Source organism: Lithobates pipiens, unplaced genomic scaffold, assembly GCF_037356315.1.
Source record: "Lithobates pipiens isolate NorthernLeopardFrog02 unplaced genomic scaffold, aLitPip1_a1.2 Scaffold_22, whole genome shotgun sequence".
Classification (NCBI taxonomy): Eukaryota; Metazoa; Chordata; class Amphibia; order Anura; family Ranidae; genus Lithobates; species Lithobates pipiens.
Window position 1 is genome coordinate 226556631 of NW_027507784.1, and position 24375 is coordinate 226581005.

At 45.1% G+C, this 24375-nt stretch overlaps 1 protein-coding gene across 8 annotated transcripts in view; it reads left to right on the forward strand.

Annotated features, from left to right (window-relative positions):
- RRN3 (RNA polymerase I transcription factor RRN3) overlaps window positions 1–24375 on the forward strand; it is an 863266-nt gene that overhangs the window by 237993 nt on the left and 600898 nt on the right. For 6 of the 8 annotated variants that reach the window (XM_077448886.1, XM_077448888.1, XM_077448892.1 and 3 more), the window contains 2 exons: window positions 13368–13457; window positions 17468–17597. In XM_077448886.1, coding sequence (XP_077305012.1) covers window positions 13368–13457; window positions 17468–17597 — 220 coding nt within the window. Of the gene's footprint in view, window positions 1–13367; window positions 13458–16098; window positions 16244–17467; window positions 17598–24375 lie in introns of those variants that run through there. The other 2 variants (XM_077448893.1, XM_077448890.1) reach the window with 2 other exon arrangements.

The window sequence follows — 24375 nt, forward strand, 5'->3', positions numbered from 1 at the left end:
AGTCTTGTAACTGCCAATTGGCCTGTGCTATCTTAACTGCTCTTTGTCTCTGCTCAGACACTCAGGTTTCTCCCCCTGAAGTTATCTAACCTTGAGTCAAAGGTCCAGTTCAAGTCCCCTGCAACAATCAGTTTTCCAATCTTTTTAGGACTTTCTAGAGAAATCTATCCGGATTCCTATTTGGTGAATATACATCTAATATCGTACATTTCATATCAAACAATTTGCCTTTTATAAACGGGTACCTTCCCTCTGGGTCAGCCAAGTGCTCCTCTATTTCAAACCTGGATATCCTATTGAAGCCAATAGCCACTCCCTTTGAGTACGCTGATGGCGTATCTTTCTTAAAACCACAATGAAAATTGCAATGAGACTAATGTGATCTCTGACGCGTGAGTGATATACGTCTCCTGTAGACATACTACATTCGCTCCCAAGAATTGAAGTTCATTATTCATTTTGTACCTTTTTTTCTTTGTATTTAAACCCCTAAGATTGTACGTAATCACATTAATTGCTACCATGTATTACTTCTCAAGAAGTTCATAGGCACGTGTGGACTGACCCAGAAGGCACCTAACTGTAGGACAGAGAGGGAGTGAGAAAGGAAAAAAAAACAAAAAAAAACCAACACCCCCCCCCCCCCCCCTTTTTTTCCTTTAAAACAAGCTGGGAAGCCCCATTGGTATGATATCCCTGAAGCTACCATCCGTTCAGTAAGGGGTTTTAATAGTCTCCTTCTTGTTAGCATCTCCGTTGCCAGGTCTGATGGCAGTTTTACACCCTCATAAGACACCCCTGGAAGTGTCCTTATTTTCCCCATTATTTGCACTTTCTCTTCTACGTAGTGAAACCTCGCTATTGCATATCTTGGGCTTTCTGACCTTGCTGCTAGTTGTCGTGTAATCCTATGTACTCTATCTTTATGGTTTCTGTGGGCTCTCTATCTAATAACGGGTTAAATAGCTGTTGGACTATGTTTCTTAATTCTGCGTTAGTGTTTCTCTGTGTCCTTTGATACATACATTCTTCCTCCTACTCCGGTTCCCTTGATCTTCTAATTTGTACTGGAGGGCTCTATTCACTCTCTGTAGGGATATAACTTGTTCTGTTATCTCATCAAGTCTTTGATCTTGGGTATCTAGTCTTTCCTCTATCTCCTTCACCCTCTCTAGGACCAAACCTATATCTTCCCTTATCTCTGATGTTTTTTTTTTTTATTGTATTTTTTTTATTAAATTTCAGAGCAAATACAATATAATTAAACATTGAAATAATCGGTGTGTAGAAAGGTTTATAGGAGATAACATAAAATTTGACTGTGAAAGCCAGAGGTTGTTGTCGACGTATGCAGGCACAGAGGTGAACTGCATAACTATAACAGATAAAGTAAATAACATACAGTTTATAAAAGACAAGATAACCTTGAAACAGCGGGCCGGAGGCCAAAGGATGACAGTACAACTACAACATCCATATGATTGTCATGCTAAGTCTCCAAGGGGGGGGAGGGGGTTACCCGACATAGTACAAAGAGGGTGGATGAGAGGGAAATGGGTACTGGGGGGGTGGTGCTGCTACCAGCTGGTGTGGTTATTAAGGGTTTCTGGGCAGGGGGGGCCCCATACTCCGACCGAGGGGTCAAACTTGTGGATGACATCAGGGGTTCTATACCAGAACATAAGGATTTTTATAGCAGTTTCCCTTTGTGTGACACATTTAGAAGATTTAAAGGTGGAGGCCCAAATCTTATCCCACGTCTGTAGAGTGATAGGTTTACCCAAAAATTGAGTCCATTTACTCATATACAAATGTGTAAGTTAATTTAAGGAGGTCGACTCATGGAGGATTTGGTGGATGGAGGAGTTTAGATGTAATTGGTGAGGTCCCTGGGCACATAGGTGTTCGACGGCTGTGGGCTTGTCAAGGGTTAGTTGGAGATTTGGAGCTAAAGAAGTGTCTAACTTGTAGATAAAAGTAGAACAAATGGTTGGGGATGTCATACTTTTCACGTAAGATCTCAAAAGCGTAAAACTTTTGCGAAACGGGGTGCACCAAATTTTGAAGTTGGAAGGGGGTGGTCAAGTCATGTGGAAATCCTACCCAGGGACAATCCATCAGGAATAGTTGGGTTAAACAGCACATTCGTAAGGGGGGGGGGGGGGGCAGGGTGAAGTAAGGGAGTACTTTTTTTGGCACTTTTGCCATATGTCCAGGGTGAGGGACATTGGGGCTGTACATTGACGCCTTAGGTTGGGGTGTAGAGGGGACGGAGTGCCCCAGATCAAGGAGCACAGGTGAGCTGGATATAGCACCCCCCTTCTCAATAGCAGCCAATTGACTCATGGCATTTAGAGAGGACCATGTGGCGATGATTCTTAAATGAGTAGCATGATAATATTTCACAATATCTGGAGCCCCCAGGACTCCCCGGGCTCTAGGTGCAAATACCACCGAACTGGCTAGGCCGAGAAGTTTTAGTTGTGGAGATGGGATGGCAACCGGCAGTGTTTCAAAGTGATAGAGCAATCTGGGCAAGATTTACATTTTAAGGACGTTGATCCTTCCCAGGAGGGACAGGGGGTATTTGGACCAGGATAGTAGGGAGTTATGTATGTCTTGGAATAGGGGGAGGGTAGTTTGCGTGGAATAGGTGGGAATATGAAGGGGTCAAGAGTACACCCAGGTATTTGAGTGAGTCATTGCACCATCTATACGGGTATGTTTCCCTAAGCCTGGAGAGTTGTGTTGCGGGGATATGTATGGGTAGAGCTTCGGTCTTTGAGGTATTTACTTTGTAACCAGAGATACCACCAAATATGGAGAGTAAATTGTGTAACAAGGGCAGGGAGACTAATGGGTTGATAATAGTTGGCAAGATATTGTCCGCAAAGAGTGATAATTTGTACTCCCCCTGTCGCATCACCACCCCACGTATATCTGGGCGAGTTCGAATGGACTCGGCTAGAACTCAAGGCATAAAATGAATAAAAGGGGTGATAAGGGGCACCCCTGCCGAGTTCCATTGATCATGGGGAAACGAGGTGACGTGAAGGACATCTGTACCTGGGCAGTAACATTCGAGTACAGAGCCTCTAATGCTTTTAAAAAGGGGCCAGTAAGGCCATACACTTTTAGCGTAGTGAACATTTAGGGCCAGCTGAGCCAATCGAAGGCCTTCTGTGCATCTAAACTAAGTATCAGAGCTCATCTGTTGGTCCTATCCAGAAGGTCTATTAGGTTGATTGTACGTCGGGTGTTATCTCCGGCGTGCCTGCCAGGGACCAACCCCACCTGGTCTCTATAAATGAGTTTGGGGACAAGGCCAGATAATCTAGAAGCAAAGATTTTTTTTAAATATCTTGTAATCCGAATTTAAAAGAGCTATAGGTCTGTAATTGTCTGGGATGGAGGGATCCTTACCTGGCTTGGGAATTACTGAGATGTAAGAGTGTGAGAATTGTGGGTGGGGCGGGGATGCCCCCAAGTAGAGAATCAAATAAGGTGAGCATGTGTGGACCCAAAATATCCCAAAAAGTTTTATAGTAAAAATAGGGAAGGCCATCAGGGCCAGGTGATTTATGCGAAGGAAGCTCCTGTATTATAGCCGAGAGCTCTTCCGCCGTTACGCTTTTCTTTAGGGCCTCTAGATCAGTTGGAGCTTGGGGAGTTTCAGGGTGGAGAAGAATGAGTCAAATTTCTCTAGTGTGAAATGAAAGTGGTGTTCTGGGGTTAAACAGTTATATAGTCTATGGTAAAATTTGCCAAAAATGTTTGAGATTTCACGAGGGCAATGGGTCTTATTTCCGTCAGGTTGTATAAGGAACTCAGGGAAGGAGTTGAACGTGCGCGGACGAAGCTTGTTAACCAACATTTTGTGGGGTTTGTTGGAGAATTCATAAAACTTTTGCTTTGTCCAGAGTAACGATTTAGCTGCCTGGTCAAGTTGTGCTGTTTTTATCTGTTCCTTGAGCAGGGTGACTCTCCGCAATCTCTCCACCGTGGGGGCGCACAAACGCTTCCGCTGAGAGGACAGCGGAAGTTGGAGAACAAACAAGTTTGGTTCTGTCTCTCTTCAGTCTAGAGCTCTCAGCAATGCAAGCACCTCTAAAAAAGGGGCCTTGTGCGCCTCCCACAGAGTGGAAAAGTCAGAGACCGACCCTCTGTTTAGGTGGAAAAATTCCGTAAGGCCCCCCCGCCAGGGCAGAGTGGGAGCATTCAGATTGTAAGAGATGATTAAGTCGCCAATTGCAGGATCTGGGATAAGCCTCAGTGAGCAGAAGATCTAGAGTAATGGGGGCATGATCTGACCAAGTGATGGGCATCACCTCAGAATCGACCACGTGTGGAATGAGGGGCAGAGATAAAGAAGTGATCCAGCTGTGAATACATTTTATGTGCTGGGGCATAGAACTAAACTGCTGAGCTGTGGGGTGCTTGATCCTCCATGAGTCAAATAGTAGATGGGATCTTATAACCCGACGGAAGGAGGTAGCTTGAGATGCAAGCTTCTTGGAAGGTGATGAAGAGAACAATGTTTGTCTATCTCTGGTGGGAGACATAACCAGATTAAAGTCCCCGCCAGCTATCATAAAGGGCTGTGACGGATTGTGGGAGGAATCAAACAAGCGATTAAGGAAGTCAATCTGACCGGTGGGGGCATAAAGATTGACGGGGGTCAGAGAGGTGTTAAAATATTGGCAGTCTAGAATGAGGTATCTACCATGGGGGTCTACATGGGAGTTTTTTTACTTTAATGGGGCATGACTTTCTGATCAGAATCGCAACTCCCCCCTACCTGAGGGGTCAGAGGCTAAGAAGGAGGTGGGGAAGTGTTTAAAGGCAAAGTTAAGGGAGCCATCTACTTTAAAATGTGTTTCTTGTAACATAATCACCTGAATTCCTTCAGGGCCAGCCAGCGTTTACGTATAGAACATAGGCCCTTTACATTGTATGACAAGAGCTTTAAAGCCATATTGGCAATCTAGGTGGGGAAGCATGCGTAAGAGTCATAGGATTACAATACAGCGAACAATAAGTAACAATGAGACAGAACTCTAACTGGTAATAGGTGCCGTTAGTGTCAATCACTCCTAGGTAATGGAGAAAGACCGGGTATATCCCCAGATGGGATGGCCTAAGGCCGTACCAGCTTAAGCAATGCATGTGTAAATAATGATACTGATCTATAGGAATGGACACAGTACAACATAAAACATTGAAAATAAACAACAACAAAAACAGCAGAAAACAAAAACAAAAAAGAATGAAACATCTTGGGAGCCTGAGGGGTACATGTACCTCAGGAGAGCCAGGGTATGAGCCTAGGTCAGGAGGGTCCTGACCGGACGGTCACCAGAGGAGGTCGAATGCAAAGATGGAAAGGGCCATCTACTCTCCTTATGAATTCAAAAACATTCAAATGCATTAACAACATATAATCCTTTGTAGCTGAGAAACCCCATGGGATGGGGAAGTCAAGTCCCGCCTTGAATAATCAAGACATAGGACAAACTTAGTATAGTCATAGCAACAAGATCTTATTCTTTTAATTCTCAAAGGAAAAAGAAAGATGGGGGAGATGCGGACAGCATCCGAAACTGAACTACGTGGAGGTTGCTGGGGGAGGTCAGGGGCTTGCTTGGAGAACCGTGGGCGTTGAGGTGTGGAGAGCTGCCTCCTGGGCTTGTTTCTCACGGGTGTCCAGATGCGGCTTGGAGTATTGGGGAGAAGGCGAGTCTGGACATCAGCAGGATGCACGTCATCTTCAGGAAGGGGAGGCAGACCAAGGCTCTTTAGAAAAGATTCGCTCTCCGGAAGATCACGTAGGTTGTACTGGGCACCATTCTTAGATACTAGCAGATGGAAGGGAAATCCCTGGTAGTATGGGACCTTGTGGTGTTTTAAGTGGGAGGTAATCGGCCGAAGGTTCCTGCGTTTAGCTAGAGTGATGGGAGAGAGGCCACTAAAAATCTGCAACTTCACCCCATTATAAACAATATGAGGTTTATTGCGCGTGGAATGGATCAGTACCTCTTTGCTTTCAAAGAAGTGGAACCGAACGATGACATCTCTGGGTCTGGCTCCTGCAGGTGGTTTGGGGGCCATAGATCGATGTGCCCTATCAAGGCGCCAGTCTATGTCCACTATCGAAAGAGCTAGGGTGTTAAAGAAGCCTAGCAGATAGGCGCGTAAGTCAGGGTCTCCGCTCTCTGGGATACCTCTGAAGCGCAGGTTCTGGCGTCTCTCTCTATTTTCCAGGTCCTCCTGTTGAAGCTGCAGTTGAGACACTGAGAGGCGCAAGTTATGGTTTTCTTCCTCGATGGACTGAACATAGGTGACCATTTCGTCTAATTTGTTTTCGAGCGCGTCTGTGCGTTCGCCAAGTTGGTTGATTTCCTTTCTCAGTTTCACCGCTAGTTTATTTACTTCGACCGAGACATTGGTTGTGATTTGTTGGAGGAGATGTAGTTTAGCATCCAGTTTAGCATCTAAAATGCCTGGGGTAAGGATCCCCTGCGGGGGAGGTGGGCCCATGTCAGAGGTTTGGGAGGCGGTAGCTGGGGGGCAGCTAGAGTTCTCCAATCCCAGAGGTAGATCCATATTGGAGAAAGGGTCCGCAGAGCAGTGGGGAGAGGGGGCTGGGATCTGGTAACAAATCGGTCCATAATAGGCCCTTTTTGCTGTTCAGAGAGTGGTTTGTAGTATTCCTGTTGCTGTCCAATTTTGCCCATGGGGCGATTAAGTATTGTAATGAAGAGAGATGCTTACCCCTGGAGCTTATAGAAGCTAGTGTAGCGTTGTAGGGGTCATGGAATTCATTTAAAAATCTTGCTGGGTAATGGTGGTGGGGCACATATTGAGGTTTGATAGTTGTTTTACTCCCACCTCATTGTGGCAGGCTGTGAGGATGGTAGATATGGAGTGGTGGGTGTAGCAAGATGGCCGCCGACTTCTGGAGTAGGCCGGTGCCAGGGCCTTTCTTAGAAAGAACTGCAGCTAGGTAATCTCCGGCTCAGTATTGGGGGATTTTTCCAGGGCTCACTCAGCTCTCAGCCTCCCCACAGCCCACAAACACAGCGCCCACCCAGCGGGGAGAATACCCGAGGGGGGGGGGATCCAGTCACAACCCCTCAGGGGACTCACCGAGCTGAAGTAGGCCTGAGGATCGCTCCGGGAAGTGGTGCCCGTCTCCAAGATCTCGGCGGCTGGAGAAGCCTTCTCTGTGTGTTCTTCATCCACCGATGGATCGGCTCCCGGCGGGCATGGCAGGTGAGCGGCTGGTCCTGTAGGCCTCAAGATGGCGGGTGGCAGACTGCCAATGGAGCCCGCAACGGGCTGGCCTGCGGGCAACAAAAAATGGCAGTACCCGTATAGGGCAGTACAGGGGGGACCCAATGATGAGGATACGGTGCCTGTGGGCAGAAAGACCGAACCACAGCGAAGGATGGCTGTGGATTCGGTAACGATCCGCGGAGCACAGCTGCAATGCGACTTTCCTCGTCGCCATCCAGACACGCCCCAATATTTCTGCTTTTAAAGATGCTTCCATTTTTTCAAATATCACTGCAAGCATCTCCTTTATTTGTGGAGCTTCTTCCTGAGATAAGGGTTGCAAACTTCTTTGGATTCCTCTTCTACTACTCTTGTCTCCTCCCTCCCCTCGTGTAATTTGACACTGCTTTGTGGGCTGTTACCCGCATCTTTTGACCCCCTGCCTTGGCCCCATTTGCCTTCCCCCCTTTGCTATCTTCCAGGGTCTTCTGTCTATTTAAGCCTGACCTCGGGGGTATTCCTAGCTTGGGGCTGCCCTGTACGTCTTCTGTTATACTGGTGTTATTTGCCATATACCACTGGATACCTCCCGGACTTGGGGCAGGCGGTATATTCTTACCCGTTTTGCCTGTTTCCCCCCTCATTTTTATTTAACTACTACTGATGTATGTCAGTTCCTCGCCCTCTCCTCTCACTTTACCCCCTATCTTGTCACTAGTCAAAATTGCTTTTTTTGGGGGTCCCATAACCCTCACATCATACTAATTTCCTTTATTCCACAGATACTGTAAGGGATGTAGAAGGTCAAAAAACATTAAAGCACCAAAACACTGTACAAAGCTTTTCCAGTAGGTATCTTTGACTCTCCTATTGTGGCGGTGAGACCCTCTGTATTTTATTAATTTTTTTCCTTTTCACTCCCTTTGTTACTTGGAAGCCCCTCCGGTGCGACCCGATCCGCCGTCAATCCTGGGAAATACAGAGGGAGTCACCAACCCACAAACGGCACGCTCCAGAGTCCTAAAAACAAGAAAAAGGAAAAAAAGTCTTGGGTAGTCCACGTAATTTACTCAGCCCACCAGTCAAGGCTTTTTCTGTGAGCTCCTCTTGCTGTGTCCCCCTGCTACACCTCTTCCCATATACGGTGAGGATGGTCCTGCAATTTATTACTCGAAGCGCCTCCACCAGCTTCTCCTGTGCTATACTGGTCAGGCTCCACACCAGCAGCTTGGCCCCCAACACTGACGTCACTATACTTTCCGTCCGAGAGGCGCAAATTTTTACAAATGCCAGCAAAAATCCACAGTGCTATTGTGACCTTAGTTCTGTTGGAAACACGCAGGGTATGCAAAGGTGTGAGAGTTCAATGACAGCAGCAGCTGTCCAAATAATAGGAGTTCCCTTTATCAGGCCCTTGTTTACTAATAAGCGACCTCGGTACTATAATACCCACAGCATTTCTCCACACTCAAATTCGCAGATTACACTGACCATATCATTTAGTACAGTAGGGAGTAGCGTGGGGTGACTTTGTCCACATGAATGTCTAGTTTTGTCCATGTTATCCTATGTGTCATCCTATGCCATAACCTAGGACGCAATAGTGATGTATCCGAAAGGTAGGGGCTATACCATGGCCTCTAACTTAAGGACCTCGGGGGTCCCTGCCACTGTCGCTCAATACTCAAGCGAAGTCTCCTCCCCCGCCTTGGGCTGCTCTCATCAGCGAGAAACTTCTACCCCATCTCAATATGTCCGACCTTTGAGCTGTTACTTTAACAGGCAATATGAAGTTTTTAGTAGGTGGTGGGGACGTGGCATAGGCAGGTGGAAGCGTGGCAGAAAAAAAGGGTTAGTTGATATTGCCGGGCTGAACTCTAAAGTACTGTCTATTGTACTTTGGTAGCAGAAATAATCATTGCACACAGGTATTATCCACAGGTACTGTAATGCTAATAGCACACAGGTATTGTAATGCTATTAGTAGTATATGGAAGTCTATAAAGGGGGGGGGGGGGGGGGGAGTCCAGTAGCAATGTCTCTAGACTAGTCATCAGGTTGCTGTAGAAAAGATCATCTCAGTGGGGTGCTTGGCAATATCTAAGACCAACACAAATTCACAGCAGCTGCTTGGATAATATGACACAGTTGAGGGTTACAGATTAAGCTCTCAAGCAGTCCACTCACCACTCCAGTCCCTGGAACATGCTGATTGTCCGCCCGCTGCCTCCCATCTGGTAACTGCCTGTCCGTACATACACCTCCCGAAGATCAGCTGGGACCCGTCACTCATCCCCGTCTGCTCACTCTTCTCTCGGGGGACATGAAGATCTCTCTCCCAACTGTACGGGAAGTTGTTCCGAGCACTATTCGCTGGGGCTGTCAGGTGGACCCAAAGCAACACAGATGTAATCAATGCAAGCGTATGGTGCGCTCATTCCGAGCCTGATAACTCGCTGGACCCTCCGGCCGGTCACTTGATGCAGAGATGAGGGGGAGGGGGATCTCACTGCAGGGCTAAGCTGGCTCTATCCCGCTGTGCGGCAGGTGGGATGCGAGCTCTCCGCACCGGATGCCTAAATTCCCATCACTGCTCTCCATTCCTCATACCGCCCCCTGCGGAGTCCCGCTGTTTCAGGGGGGTTCCAGTAAGCCGGAATGTCGGCCATCAAGAGGTTAACTGTGTTCCCTGGGAGGTCATTCTAATGGCACGTACACACGACCGGACTTTTTGATCCGAAGGTCTTCCTGACGTACTTTCTGCGGAGGTCCGATGGACTTTCCAAACTAACGGACACACACGAATGTCCATTCGAAAGTCTGTTCAGTTTGAGCATGATGACGTAAACGGGACTAAACAAGGAAGTTCAAGGAAGCCAGTAGTCAATTTTGTCCTTGCATCGTATTTGGTCCGTCGGACTAGCACACAGACGGGTGTTTTTTTCCTGATGTTTAGTCCGTTGGATAGACTTGAAACATAGTTTCATAGTTAGGTTGAATAAAGACACCAGTCCATCCAGTTCAACCTGAGTGAGTGTCTACAATTGTCCCCATCCCTGTACATTGCACACTCATGTTGGTCCCTACCCTCAAGGAGACACAATCCAAGGTCCCCATTCATATCCTAGGGCTGATTTTGAACAGAAGCCAATTTACCTACCTGCATGTCTTTGGATTGTGGGAGGAAACCCGAGTACCCGGAGGAAACCCACGCAGGCACAGGGAGAACATGCAAACTCCAGGCAGGTAGTGTCATGGTTGGGATTTTAACCAGTGACCCTTCTTACTGCTAGGTGAGAATGCTAACCACTACACCACTGTGCTGCCATTAACATGTTTTATTTCTAGGTCCATCTGATTTTTTTTTTTTTTTCCGAAAAATGATCAGACTAGCCCACGCACGATCGTATTCTTCCGACGGACTGATCCCGTCTGACCTAGATTGCCGGAAAGTCCGGTCCTGTGTATGTGGCTTAACTGAAGGGGGAGGGGACTGATTAGAAAACGTGACGGATCGTGGTTCATAGCTAATGGGAACACACAATCTGTCATTCCTTTTAGAACAGAACAGGGATTTATGTGTTTACACATACACTTCCCTGTTCTGTTCCTCATGCTCGCGATCACTCGTGGCCGTCGGTTATCACAAACATCAATCATGAGCATCGACACCCCCGCGTGCAGCAGGTATGCCCGTGCCTGCTATCCCGCCCCCGTGAGCTTGCGCGGGGGTGCCAACCTGATACAGTATAACTGCGGCGGCTGGTCAGGAAGCGGTTAAAGTGGAAGTAAACTCATCAATTTAAACAGTTAAAAAAAAAAAAGGCATGCCGGGAATGCTAACTGCACATTGGCTGTGCTCTCAGCCAAACTATCAAACCATCCAATGGCTGGTGTCATAACGAATCACATGTGCAGCACCATAGCAGTTGAAGATTAAACAGAGGCAAAGATGGCAGCTTCCTTGGCTGAAAACGATAGGGGAGTTTACTTCCACTTTAAGCAGTATTTTTTTCAAATCCAATTTTTTGAGAGAAAATACACTTTTTTGAATTTTGATCATACATAACTCAATTTTTTTGTAATATAAAAACATAATGTTATGCCAAGTAAATAGATACCAAACTTGTCATTCTTTAAAATTGTGCACGCCCGTGCAAGAGTGACAAACAACATAAATTTGACATGCTTTGAAAGCCTGTACAGGTTATCACGTTAGATTTACACAGGGGGTCTAGTGCTAGAATTACTGCCCCTGATCTGACGTTTGCAGGGATACCTCACATGTGTGAGACGATTTCAGTTTTCCTGTTTGCGGGACTGACAGCACTTTTTTTCTTTTTAATTATTCATTTATTTTAGTTTTTACATTTTTACACAGTTGCTATACATTTTTTTTTTTATCACTTTTATTGCTGTCACAAGAAATGTAAACATTCTTTGTGACAGTAATAGGCATGTGAAATGTACTCTTTATGGAGGGATCTTCGGTCTATAGGACCCCCAAATCCCTCCTCTGCCCTTGAAATCACTCAAAACACCAAGATCAGTATTTTGAATACTTTAAAAAATAGCGACGTTAACATCCGGATAAACCGGAAGTGAATGTCATGAAAAGCTGATTAGAGCCAAATCCAGCTTTGCTTGGCTGTCCAACCAGCCTGCAGATGTGACAGCTGGTCGCTCGGGTCTCCCAGTGAGAAGAGAGACACACGAAATGCGGTTAGTATTCACAATTGAGCAGCTGGTTAGCCACTCCGATTGCCATTACAAGAGAGCTGACTGCCTGTTCTAAAAAAAAACGGTATTGGGATGATCATCCTGTTATAACTGCTGAAATTCGCTGGTCATTAAATTGTTAATCTGATAGGAGATCTGTTTAATTTGCGAAGTTTGATTCTACCTGCCAGTCCATATATATGTTCTTTGAAAACTAGTGTTATTTTTGCTGTATGTAGCGATATCTTACCAATAATCGGACTGCCCTGTTTTTTGACTCCACCTGTTTTAAATCTTGACTTGTAATTATTATACCTTTTTTATGTCGTCTTTATAATGTACTATTTGACTGTATATGGGTCACCATTTTTGTACTCAAGTTTGTACATTATACTTAAATCAATAAAAAGATTGAAATACAGAATTGTTGCTTTTGGCTACAGCCCCAGCTGTGTATCTATGATAATTTTTATAATTTTAATAAACGGACACTCTCTTTTTTTAAATATTGTATTTAATAGAATCTAAACATCTGTGCTGTATTAGTTTTATATCGGTTCCTCTCTGGAACAGTTATTTGTATTCTTTCTTAGACATTTCATTTAAGACCACCTTTTATTCAAGAGAAATAGCAATAGCAAAAAAATGGGACTTTATGGGCACTGTATACCATTTTATATGCTACACATGTAGGTGTATCCCCGTATCTGCTTTAGAGGATGGGGGGACACATCCGTCACTGGTTCTTCACGCTCTATGATCTACATGCCTTATTTGTAAGTACTTCAGAACTACTCACTCTGTATAGAATATGTGAACATACTTGTAAAACCGTTACCAATTAAACATTCTGTTTACTCCTGTACAGGGTATATAATTGTAATTAACCCTTTAGGTTCCAGAAGAAGCATTACTAAACATGAAACATGTTGAGCACAATTCCGTTCTAATGTGCGCCCATGTATCCCCCTACAAGTATAGCCTTGTGGTTGTTATCATTTGGTGAAGATTTATTATGCTGTACAATTATCAATGTGACTATTTTGTACAATTACCAACGTGATCACTTTGGAGGCTCCCAACCTATGCTTTGTGTAGTGGGTGTACTCGCACAGTAGTCTGGGTTTTGATGTTTGTTTTAACTTGATTTTAATGATTTTTCTAATAAATGATCTATATTTATGTTATTTTTATTGTTAATACAGGGGACTATAAAGTCCCATTTTTTGCTATTGCTATTTCTCTTCTTTATCTCTTAGGGATGAGGCATAGTGTATCATGTATATGTCCATGATACCCATGCAATGGTGACATATCTAAGTTAATTGTTTCACCTTTTATTCAAAGCAATTGCTTACGATATTATTTTATAGGATGTGCAGATTATAAACTGGCTTCATGAATTACGGATTTCGGTTACACATCTGACCATTGAATATGAGCAGCTTGTGAGCATTGTACTGGTAAGTGCAAATCTTGAACCTTGTGTGCTCTATTTAACCACTTCAATATCAGGCACTTTTCCCCCTTTAGACTCAAGCCAATATTCAGCTTTCAATTCTGTCACACTGTACCCAAAATTTTTTATCATTTTGTTCCCACAAATAGAGCTTTTTTTGGGTGGTATTTGATCACCTCTGGGATTTTTATTTTCTGCTAAACAAATAAAAAAAAAAGTGAAACTTTTTTTTCCTTTGTTACAAAACTTTGTAAATAAGTTTTTTTCCTTCACTGATGGGCACTGATATGAGGTACTGATAAGATGGCAATTATGGGCACCAATTAGGTGGCACTGATGGGCACTGGTAGGCGGAACTAATATGCGGCACTGATAGGCGACATTGCTGGGCACTGAATGGCGACATTGATGGGCACTGAAAGGTGCCACTGATGAACATCACTAATTGGCAGACACTGGCAGGCATTAGTGGTGGGCACTGATTGACATCAATTTTGGGCACTGATTGGCATCCTTGGTGGCCATGGGTGGCATACCTGGTGGGCATCCCTGGTGGTCCTGGTGGTGCGATTGGACACGGCTGATCACGTGGTAAAAAGTCTCCGTCAGAGACTTTACCTCGATCGGAGTTACGGTGTGTCAGACTGACACGCCGCACCACCAGTCGCCATGCTGGACGCCAGCTAGTTATCCTGATCGCGTCATATGATGTCTGATCAGGATAACAAAACCACTTTGCCGACGTCGTTTTGCTATCTGGCGGACGGCAAGTGGTTGAAGTGTAAATATAGGCAAAACTGTTTTCTTTAGATTTGGATTTTTTTTGCTGCCGTTACCTTATTCTGGTTTGTCCTGTTTGCCATTATTGTCGGTTGTGAAAAAATAATTACTTTTGGTTCACACAAGGCCAGCTGCTGTCGGTCAAATCCAGTGACATAGGAGTGGGGCCGAGTGCCGATGTCTGTGTCAATGGAAGCAGCAATGGTACACAGGAGTGAGCCCACATGGGTGCCCCCAGGGAAAGTGGCTTTTCCATGGGGGCACTTGAGGAGGGTCTAGGAGTGCTGGCGGGGCACCCAGAAGAAGAGGAATGGTGTTGCTTTGTGCAAAATTATTGCACAGAGCAGGTAAGTATAGACATGTTTTTTTTTTTTTTTTTTAAAACAAAGGTTTACAGCTCATTTAAAAAATCACTTTATGCTTAAAATGCTGCCTGCAGAGTTTGTAGCATTCGGACCGGAAGTGATGTCATACCAGAAAGTATCCCTGATATGCCTGTGTAACTTTTTTATTCATGTAAGCACCATTTTAAGCATAAATAAAGCAATTTTTCCCCCCAGTCATCTTCCAGGACAGCCTTTGAGAGATGGCACTCCTCCCATCCGACAGGAAATGCATTGCCACTACCTCTTTAAAAGGAACCATCTTTTAAAGGGGATCGGGCTGGACGAGCTCCATGGATCAAGGGCTATCCTGGCTAGCCAGCAGAGTTCCCCCCACTGTCTTGTTTTTTTTTTCTCCTGAGAACGGAGTTACAGGCCACGGGTTTTCACTGCAGAGGTATGGAGTTACCTGTGCCCCCTCTCTCCAGTGCCCGGCGAGGTAGAGGGCAGTGATGGCTGAGGTGGTGGAAGGTTTTCACTTCTACTATCATTAACGGATCGACCACCCTGGATGTTGCTTTCCAATCGGAACCTACTGTCCCAGGTTTATTTGCAGCATCCCCTACAGCAGGACTCCCTCATAAGCAGATTCTGTAAGTCTGTTTCAAGTTTACGACCGTTTCCTTGTCGTAAGATTATGACATGGGACTCTATTATGTTAAAAGCGGTCTTTAGGGAAACCTTTGAGCCATTATATGGCCTCCTTAAGACTTATTACCTTCAAAACTTTTTTTCTCATTGCAATGTTATCTGCTCGCAGGGTAAGTGAACTACAGGCTTTGTTGATCAGTGACCCCTTCCTACAGATATTGTTTCAAGACTGATCAAGCATTCATCCTCAAGGTTGCCTCCACCTTTAATAGGAGTTGGGCTATAGTACTACCCTCTTTCTGTAGTAGACCATCTATAACAGAAAAGAGGAGCAGCTACATTTCCTGGATGTCAAAAGATGTCTTATAAGCTATTTGGAAGCCACAAAAAGCTTTAGAACATCAGAGACCCTGTTTATCCTCTTCTCAGGAAATCACAGTCAAGCCTCTAATGGGAGTAGAGCTAGGTGGATAAAGATGGCCATCTCAGAGGAATGCAAGACTCTACAGTTGGACCCTCCACAAGGTCTGAATTCACATTTCACCAGGGCATAAGCTACGTCCTGGGCGGAAAGAGCCAGTGCTACCCTGGAACAAATATGTAAAGCTGCCACATGGTCAAGCATGTCTACGTTTATTCAACATTATCTATTGGACATTTTGGGTAGCCAAGATCAAGCATTTGGGAGGAAATCCTCAAAGCAGTGCCCCCCCCCGTAAATTGGGTGAGTGCTTGCTCATCCTCTCAAGGGCTGTCCTGGAAGACAACTGGGGGAAAACTGGAGTTAGGCTAATCAGTAACTGTGTTTCCAGGAGTCTTTCAGGACAGCACGGACACCTTTTGTGCGTGTATATATAAGGTGATTTGGTGTACTGTTTAACAATTTTTCAGCTCCGTCCTTCGGTTCTTGGATAAACTGACCAGATGCTTAAGGGACTGCCTTTTAAAAAGATAGTGGCAATGTGTTTCCGGTCCAGTGGGATGAGCTTCATCTCTCAATGGCTGTTCTGGAAGACTCCTGGAAACAGAGTTACTGGTAAGTCTAACTCAGATTTTTAAGCATATTACACTATTGGGATACATATATGATATGAGTGCACCCCAGTATATAGACCACACATTCCTAAAGGGACCACAACATCATTACTGAGGATGATAATCTAGGTCAGTGGTCTCCAAACTGTGGCCCGGGGGACGAATGTGGCCCTTTGCCTTTTCCCTCCACTGAAAAAATACACTATTCCTCCCACTGACGCCAACATTGGGGCATAATTCTTGCTACTGACATCAACAATGGGACACTATTGCTCAAACTGACACCAATGATGTGGCACCATTTCTTCCATTGACACGAACAATGTGACACTATTCCTACCATTGACACCAATAATGGGGCACTATTCTTCCCCCTAATAACAAAGATGCATTGTTTACTCCCACTGACGTCAGGACAGTTTCTGCTCACAACAGCCACAGTCCAGCCCCCATAAGGTTTGAAGGACTGTAAACTAGCCCTTTGTTTAGAAAGTTTGTAAATCCCTGATCTAGGTGAATGAGTACCCTTGTGCGTGGGAGACCTTACTACAGAGTAGCCTGGGATCTTGGAATACCAATCGTATCAGAGAGAAGTGAGCTAGATATTACTGCACATGTGTGTGTATACTACATTATTGAGATGAGGGCACTGAGGTGTTTGGAGAAAAGGCTTGAAGATTTTTGTGAAGAAGTCACATTTATTTCACATTTTTTTTCCCAATATTGGTTCACCATTATTCACTATTTATTGTCTAGTACATGTATACACTGATGGAGATACACGGTTTAATTTTATATAATTATATTTATGTAATCACTTAAGAGGTAGCGCGGCATCTTTACCCTATTTATTTATTGTTTAATGATTGGTTGAACACCATTTGATCCAAGCTGCAACCCATCATTAATGCCAGAATAATTTATATGTGTATGCAATATTTTTTAAATTGGAGCACAAGGGGTAGTGCAGAAATTATACACCATTACACATCTTGGATTAAGGAAGTTTAATTTTCCTACTAAAGAAAAATAATCATAAATAATATAAATCCTGAATAATAATAATCAGAGCATGCATTTCCTTTATTTCCATTGTATTTCATAGTAGACTATGGATAAAGGAAACCTGTGGCCATTCTGCTTTGAATGCACATGTCTCACCTGACCGTAAAGTGCCTTTTGTCCTGTTAATGTTTTGCTAGCTTGCTGATTTTTTATTTTGCAGAAACTACCATGGCTGAACCGAAGCAAAGAAGTCGTGGAAGAATATTTGTCTTTTCTGGGCAGTCTTGTGTCCGCTCAGACTGTATATCTAAGATCCTGCATAAATATGATTGTCTCACACTTTTTACCATGTAAGACTGGTCTTTTTTTGGAAACATTTTATATGTTTTGTATTGCATGCTTAAAAAAACAAGTATCCAACACAGTCAAAAGCAAATTGTTCATAAACCTACATCATATGGCAGATTGTGCAAATTGTGGCCCCAGGTCCACATCTAACCCTTTGGCTCTCCCTATCTAGCCTTTGATGCTTTTGCTGTCAGCATGCCTGTGTGGAGAGCTGCAAGAACTGGAAGGAGAGAAGCTGAGGAGCTGATCAATACAATAGGGAGGCTTGGTTCTGGTGGGAGAACATTGCCTAGCAGACGTTCCACCACTTTGCTTCCCCTCCTGACGAAATCGCCTTATAGTGCCACACTACTATGCTGCAACTGTGCGTGCAGCCTCATTGACAAGTGGCAGTCAAACTCGGCAACCTAAGTTAACTACTTGAAGGCCAGACCTTTTCTGACACTTTGTTCACATGTAGCAATTCGTTTTTTAGGCTAGAAAATCACTTAGAACCCCCAAACATTATATATATATTTTTTAAAGCAAAGGCCATAGAGAATAATTGGGGGGTTGTGCAATTTTTTATGTCATGCAGTAATTGCGCAGTGGTTTTTCAGACACAATTTATTTGTTGAAAAAATTAACTTTTTGGGATTTGAATGCAAAAAAACACAATGTGTAACCCAATTTTTTTGTAAGCTATAAAAGATGTTATGCTACGTAAATATATACCAAACATGTCACACTTTAAAATTGTACATGCCCCCGTAGTAGCTACAAATTATGTAAATTGTACTTTCATTTAAAAAATATATATATTTTTTTTTAATTTTACACTGTTTTTGACTGCTTAAAAAAAAGTCATTTATTGCTGTCACAGGGAATGAACATCCTTAGGACAAATCCCTCCTCTGCACTTAAAAAAAAAGCATTTAAAACTCCAAGGTCAGTGTTTTTGGATGTAGGCAGGAGCTAGCTAAATTGCCTTCGGGGTCAAGGGACACTTTACAACAGGGATGCCCAACCAGTGGCCCAGGGGCCACATGTTGCCCACGGAGCCCTCTGATGTGGCCCTCGACCCCCTGCTCTAAGATAGCAGGTTGGCAAGCCCAGATCACGGGTTGCCGACCAGCCATCCCAGAGCAGCAGTTTTGGGAATGAAGCCACTGGTAGTGGAAGCAAGTGGCTGCGGAGCAGAGCCACATAAGCCAATGCTTCCTATATGGTGCCCACTCCTGTCACAGGCGGAGTGATACCAAATGCACTCCGCCTGGGACAGCAACAGCCAGCTATACCAGAATGGAAGATGGTTATTAAAGGCAAGTTTACTACTAAATTCACAGTATATATGGATATATCCATTTTGCAGTAGTTAATGGGCTGCTTTCAAACTGATCTGTGGGTTACCTGCATTGAGCCATAGACTTCTGTTATTACCTGCGGGTTTGTTGCGCCTTTAGAAAGTGTGCCACACCTGCAGAATATAATAGAAGTTTATGGCAAAGTGCAGCTAACCTGCAGAAACCTGCAGAAAATACATAGGTTCACTGCGCTGCACCCGCACTTTGGGCAAATTGCAGCGCATCAGTGTGAAAGCAGCCTTAGGCCCCTTTCACATGATTGGTCCCACCCAATCGGACTTACTATTCACCTCTATGGAGCAGCAGATGTAAACAGACTTATCTGTTTACAATCGCCTTCGTATTGGATCAGAGGACCCATAGAGTAGAATGGGCTGTGTCTGTGGTCACAGACCTGTTATCCTCCCGCACCGCTCATTGTGGCCTGCAACCAGTTACCAATTCACTTAAGTGGCCCTTGCTCTTCAAAAGGTTGGGCACCTCTGCTTTACAACATCTGCTACATCTGTTTCCCCTAGTGCTCAGCATGTACTCCGTTTTGTCACATCTTAAATGCAGAGCAAGCAAGCAAGGCATAATACAGGAGCAGGGGGACATATAGTTCAGAAAGTGAAGATTCTGCTGGAGCCGGACCATTGCAGACTACAAGTTCCAATTGGCTGGAGGGAGAGAACAGAACGCTGGAAGAGGGGATAATTGGCCTTTACTGGGGAAGATTCGGCCTCTTGGGACCACGGCCTTCACCTGGCAGCAGCTATCCGAATGGTCGGTCAGGGGAAGTCGGAGCAGTGTCCTAGTCAGCGAGGAGAGGGAGAAAGCATGTCCAGAGAGCAGGTGCGGGCCCATCTTTTGTTCGGTAGTGTACGGTTGGCCTTGTGACAGTCAGGCGATTGTCATCAGTACTTGCTTTGCAGATCAAGTTGCGCTGCAGCCTTAAAGAGAATGCGGTCGAGCATTTTCCTTAAATGTAGGAACCTGCAGCAGAATCTCCACACCATCCCTTGAGCTTGATATCGTTTAGTCCAGTGAGCAGGCATCTGCTCACCCTCTTTGTACCTAGGGCATGCAGGCACCTTTACCTTGCCTCACCCTCAGCTCTATAAGGAAACCTCTGTTATGTATGGGTGCTACTGGATGTAAATATTACACTATTACTTCAGGCCCTAACAGTTGTGCTAGCTAAAGACTTTTGCTACAACATCAGGACTTTGCTCCCCCTCAAGGGACAGAAACGTATGGGCAGCTATTTGACCCCATAACAGCTAAGAACTCTTTTACACTTGGAGACCAGGTTGTTAATTTGGGTATTATATGCTAGTCTGCATTAAGTACTGCTAAAAGGGGAGGAAACTGAGTAGTTTGACTACAGAATTGGTCTTTCTCCTACCATTTTTCTGACTTGCAACCATAGGCCAGAATTGGTCACCTTTGCTCTACAGTTTACTTTGGGGAGTTACTGTGGAACTTTTGTTTGTCTGTTCATTTAAAGTGTACAATACTAACCATATGTTTCTGGACTGCTCTATCTTCACTGAAACGTTTTACAGCAAAGGTTTTAATTCAAATGTATTTGGTCTGCTTCGAATTATTCTCTATCTGCATTCACATTTCTTTTATAGAATATCTGAACCCAGCGTGTCTGAGGTGTCGGGAAACTTGCAAGGTCATGACAACCATTGAGATGCGGTATCTTTAAGTGGTCCTCACGGGGGGGGGGGGGGGGGGGTGTAGCGCTACATTTGGGGGCTCATCTGGGATACTCCTCATGGGTTGCCCTAGCAAGTCATGTCATGTATCAAGAGCAGATGTAACTATGGACTCTGCTGCAGAGACAACTTGTGGGGCCAGGAGCAATTCAGTAGATTGAAATTGTGCATGGTGATGGAGATACCCGGAGTCAAATGGGCTGAGAGGGAGGTACGTCATTTGATGAGAAACACCATAGCAGAGCAAGGGGCTCACCTCCATGGATGTGAAAACCAAGCCTGAACTAGACTGTACCTATGCCCAGCTGGAATGGGGGGTGAATATACCAGTTAGCCTTCAGAAGGACACTGGGAGCCTAGCTAAGGGATTTGGCGCCCAAGTAATGCCACTAATGTTAGCAGGAGACTTGGAATGAGAACGCTCTCAGTTTTAATCAGGGAGCCCAGCATCAGAGGAGGCAGAAACCCAAGCCATCAGACTGCCAACTGCCTCTCTTTATGCAGACATGAGCATGTTTGTCGAGGGTCTGGTAAAGAGCAGTGCCATCTCAGCCCATCAAGGGTACAGGAGGCTTCAGTTCTTCTCATCCCCGCCCCTGGAGGAGAGGAAGGGTTTTAAAATTGGGTGGCTCAGGCCATACAAGTGTTAAGAATGGAGAGTGCCTGAGGTAGTAAAGAGGCAGAGGATAAGCTAAAGTTGCAGAGTCCTGCGGCAGACAACATTCGAAACCTGAAAAGGGAAAAGCCAGATTGTGTGGCGATAGACTACATCAAGGCTCTGTGCGCTGTCTACAGTGGAATAGATAAGCTCCCTGACTTGATGTATAAGTTTGAGCACACTCACTAGTGTACAGGAGAAAGGTTGTCTGATTATGTCATCAGTGGATCGGATCTTGCACCAGAATATTCTGAAGAAGGGATTTGACCCTTGGGTTGCTGATAAAGTTAGATTGGAAGGAATTTTGCAAGGCGCCAGACCCAACCACCCACTTGTGTTACGGCTGCTGCTCAAAGGAACGCAGGTAGTACCTGAACTGGTGAAAGCAGTAAGAGAAGAGGATTCTCTACTGGATGAAAATAATGATCTAGGGCAGTGTTTCTCAACCATTTTCCAGTCAATGCACCCTTTAAAATGATGGACATCCTCAAGGCATCTAGAATTCAAAAAATTAAACTTAAGTTTTAAGTAACGTAGCAACATCCACACATGTGGGACACCCACCTTTGCAAACTGGTCCTGACTAGATGTTTCTCTTCCCTCCCTCCCCACAGCCAATATGACCTCAGTACTAAAAGGCAGGGACAGGGGAGGGGCAAATAAGAATGCTATGCTGGTGCCTGACATCCCTCTTATGAACGAATGACTCCATTTGTTGTTTTGATGCTAGTGGCTGGAAGGTTGTAATGGTGCAAAGTAAAAACCTGTCACTTTGTATAACTAAACGCTGGCTTGTATACAATGTTTGGCCAACCTCGCCGGTGCACAGGCACCCTGGTTGAAAAAGGCTGATCTAGAGAACAGAGAAGGTATCAGCTCAAGTGAAGAAAAGTGCCCTTGGGGGAAGGGCTTTCTCCCATAGTACCTGTTTAGGTAGGAGTCGTCTATTCCAAGGCATTACTGCAAACTGGGGTGCAGGTCACCTTGTTGTATAGGGACTTTTATGACAAAAATCTGAAGCACATTCCCTTACGCAAGCTGGAAGAGCTGGATATATGGGGAATTGTGACTGAGAAATTTCCCTATCATGGGTACATTCCAATCAAGATCAAGTTTGGGCCAATCATGGCTGGGAAGATAGAAACATTTGACACCCTGGCAGTCGTCTGTCCGAGGCCCCCCGAGTGCTGACACTTGGAAAGAAGGTTACTGGTTCCAGTAATAGGAAAAGATTATTCAGCAGAAAAGGGCATACACCCTCAGCTAAACCAGACATTTAAGTGGAAAACCCAAGAGCAAAGTGCCCCAGCAGAAGAAGTGGTAAGACTGTGGAGACTGGGAACCCAGGAAAGGGTGTTGCAACCACGGGAAATTGCTTGCATAAAGGCCGCTGTCAAGTTGACTTGGAGCCATCTAGGCCCTTTCGTGGTGTGATAAACTGATGCTGAAGCAGGCACCGCTGAGGTGGAATTTTTCCCAGAAATACTTCCCACCAAGGCCCTATTTTAGAATAAAGGGTAGGTGCTGGTCAGCTACCAGAAGGTCATGTATTATTCAGTCACGCTATGGGCCCATATGCTGATGGGGCAGGTGAGTGCTGACACTGGCTGGAAGGAAAGATGGCTATAAGTTGAGAAGCCAGCTACTGTTGCCCTCTGAGATGCTGTCTCCTAAATGGCAGGGAAGAGTCCAGTGTCCATTGTGTAGCTGGGAGAAGATCTTTTCTCAGAGTGACTTTGACGTGGCATGTGCCAAGAGTGCCCAGCATCAGATTTGACTACAAGACAAACCATTTAGAGAGAGCTTGACAGGTGCCCCTTAGTGACCTAGAAGACAACAGATAGCAGCTGGCTGAGCTGAAGAGATCGGGGGTCATATGAGAGTCTAGAAGCCCCTATGCCAGGAATCTGCAATTAGCGGACCTCCAGCTGTTGCAAAACTACAAGTCCCATCATGCTCTGCCTTTGGGTGTCATGCTTGTGGCTATCACAGTCTTGCAATGCCTTATGGGACTTGTAGTTCTGCAACAGCTGGAGGTCCACTAATTGCATATCCCTGCCCTATGCCTTCCCTTTTGTGGGGATGGTGTAGAAAAAGAATGGAACATTGCGGATGTGTATTGACTTCTGGACTCTGAGCAGGAGAACCATTCCAGACCAATACACCCCCTCCCCCGCACTGAAGATGCCTTACAGTGTTCATCCGGGGCAAAGTGGTTCAGTGTGCTAGATTTGAACAACGGGTATTATCAGATACCAGTGCACCCTAAAGACAGGGTGAAGACTGAGTTCAGCCGAATGCCCCAGGGGTTATTGGGAGCTCCAGCACTTTTCCAGAGGCTGATGGCACACACCGTGGAAGACTTGAGCCGGACTGAGGTATTCGTATACCTGGATGACATCATTGTCTTCGTGAGAACCCTAGACGAACAGGAGGCAGGGTTGGAGAAGGTTTTCACAAGACCCCATGAACAGGGGTAAAAGTTATCCTTCAAAAACTGTTAACCCTATAGGACTTCAGTCACATACTTAGGCCATGTTGTCTCGACAAAGGGCATTGCCGCAGACCCAAAGAAGCTGGAAGCAGTCACTACGTGACCCAAACCAAGGACAGTGACAGAGTTAAGATCCTTTCTGGGGTTCTGCTCCTACAATCGTAAATTTGTAGTGAACTTTGCCAAGATTGCCCGGCCCCTCAACAAGCTGCCTCAATCCAAAAAGAGAATGAAGGCGGCAGCCTAAGTACTGAGAAATGTGGGACACTGAAGAGGGGAGTCAGTACAAGACCACTGGACTCCGCACTGTGAGGAAGCATTCCAGCATCTCAAAAAAGCCCCAACTAAGCACCAGTGCTTGCCTATGCAGATCCGGTTAAACCAAACTATATATGGAAGCTAGCCAAGAGGGGTTAGGTGGAGTCTTGTACCAGGAGCAGGATGGTGGGCTCCGACCCAAAGCTTATGTGAGCTGTAGCCTGAAGAATTAGCCAGTGCACAATTTGGAATTTCTGACTTTGAAGTAAAGTTCAGCCAAACTCTACTGAATATGCTGGAAACCCTACCTAACAAAAAGAA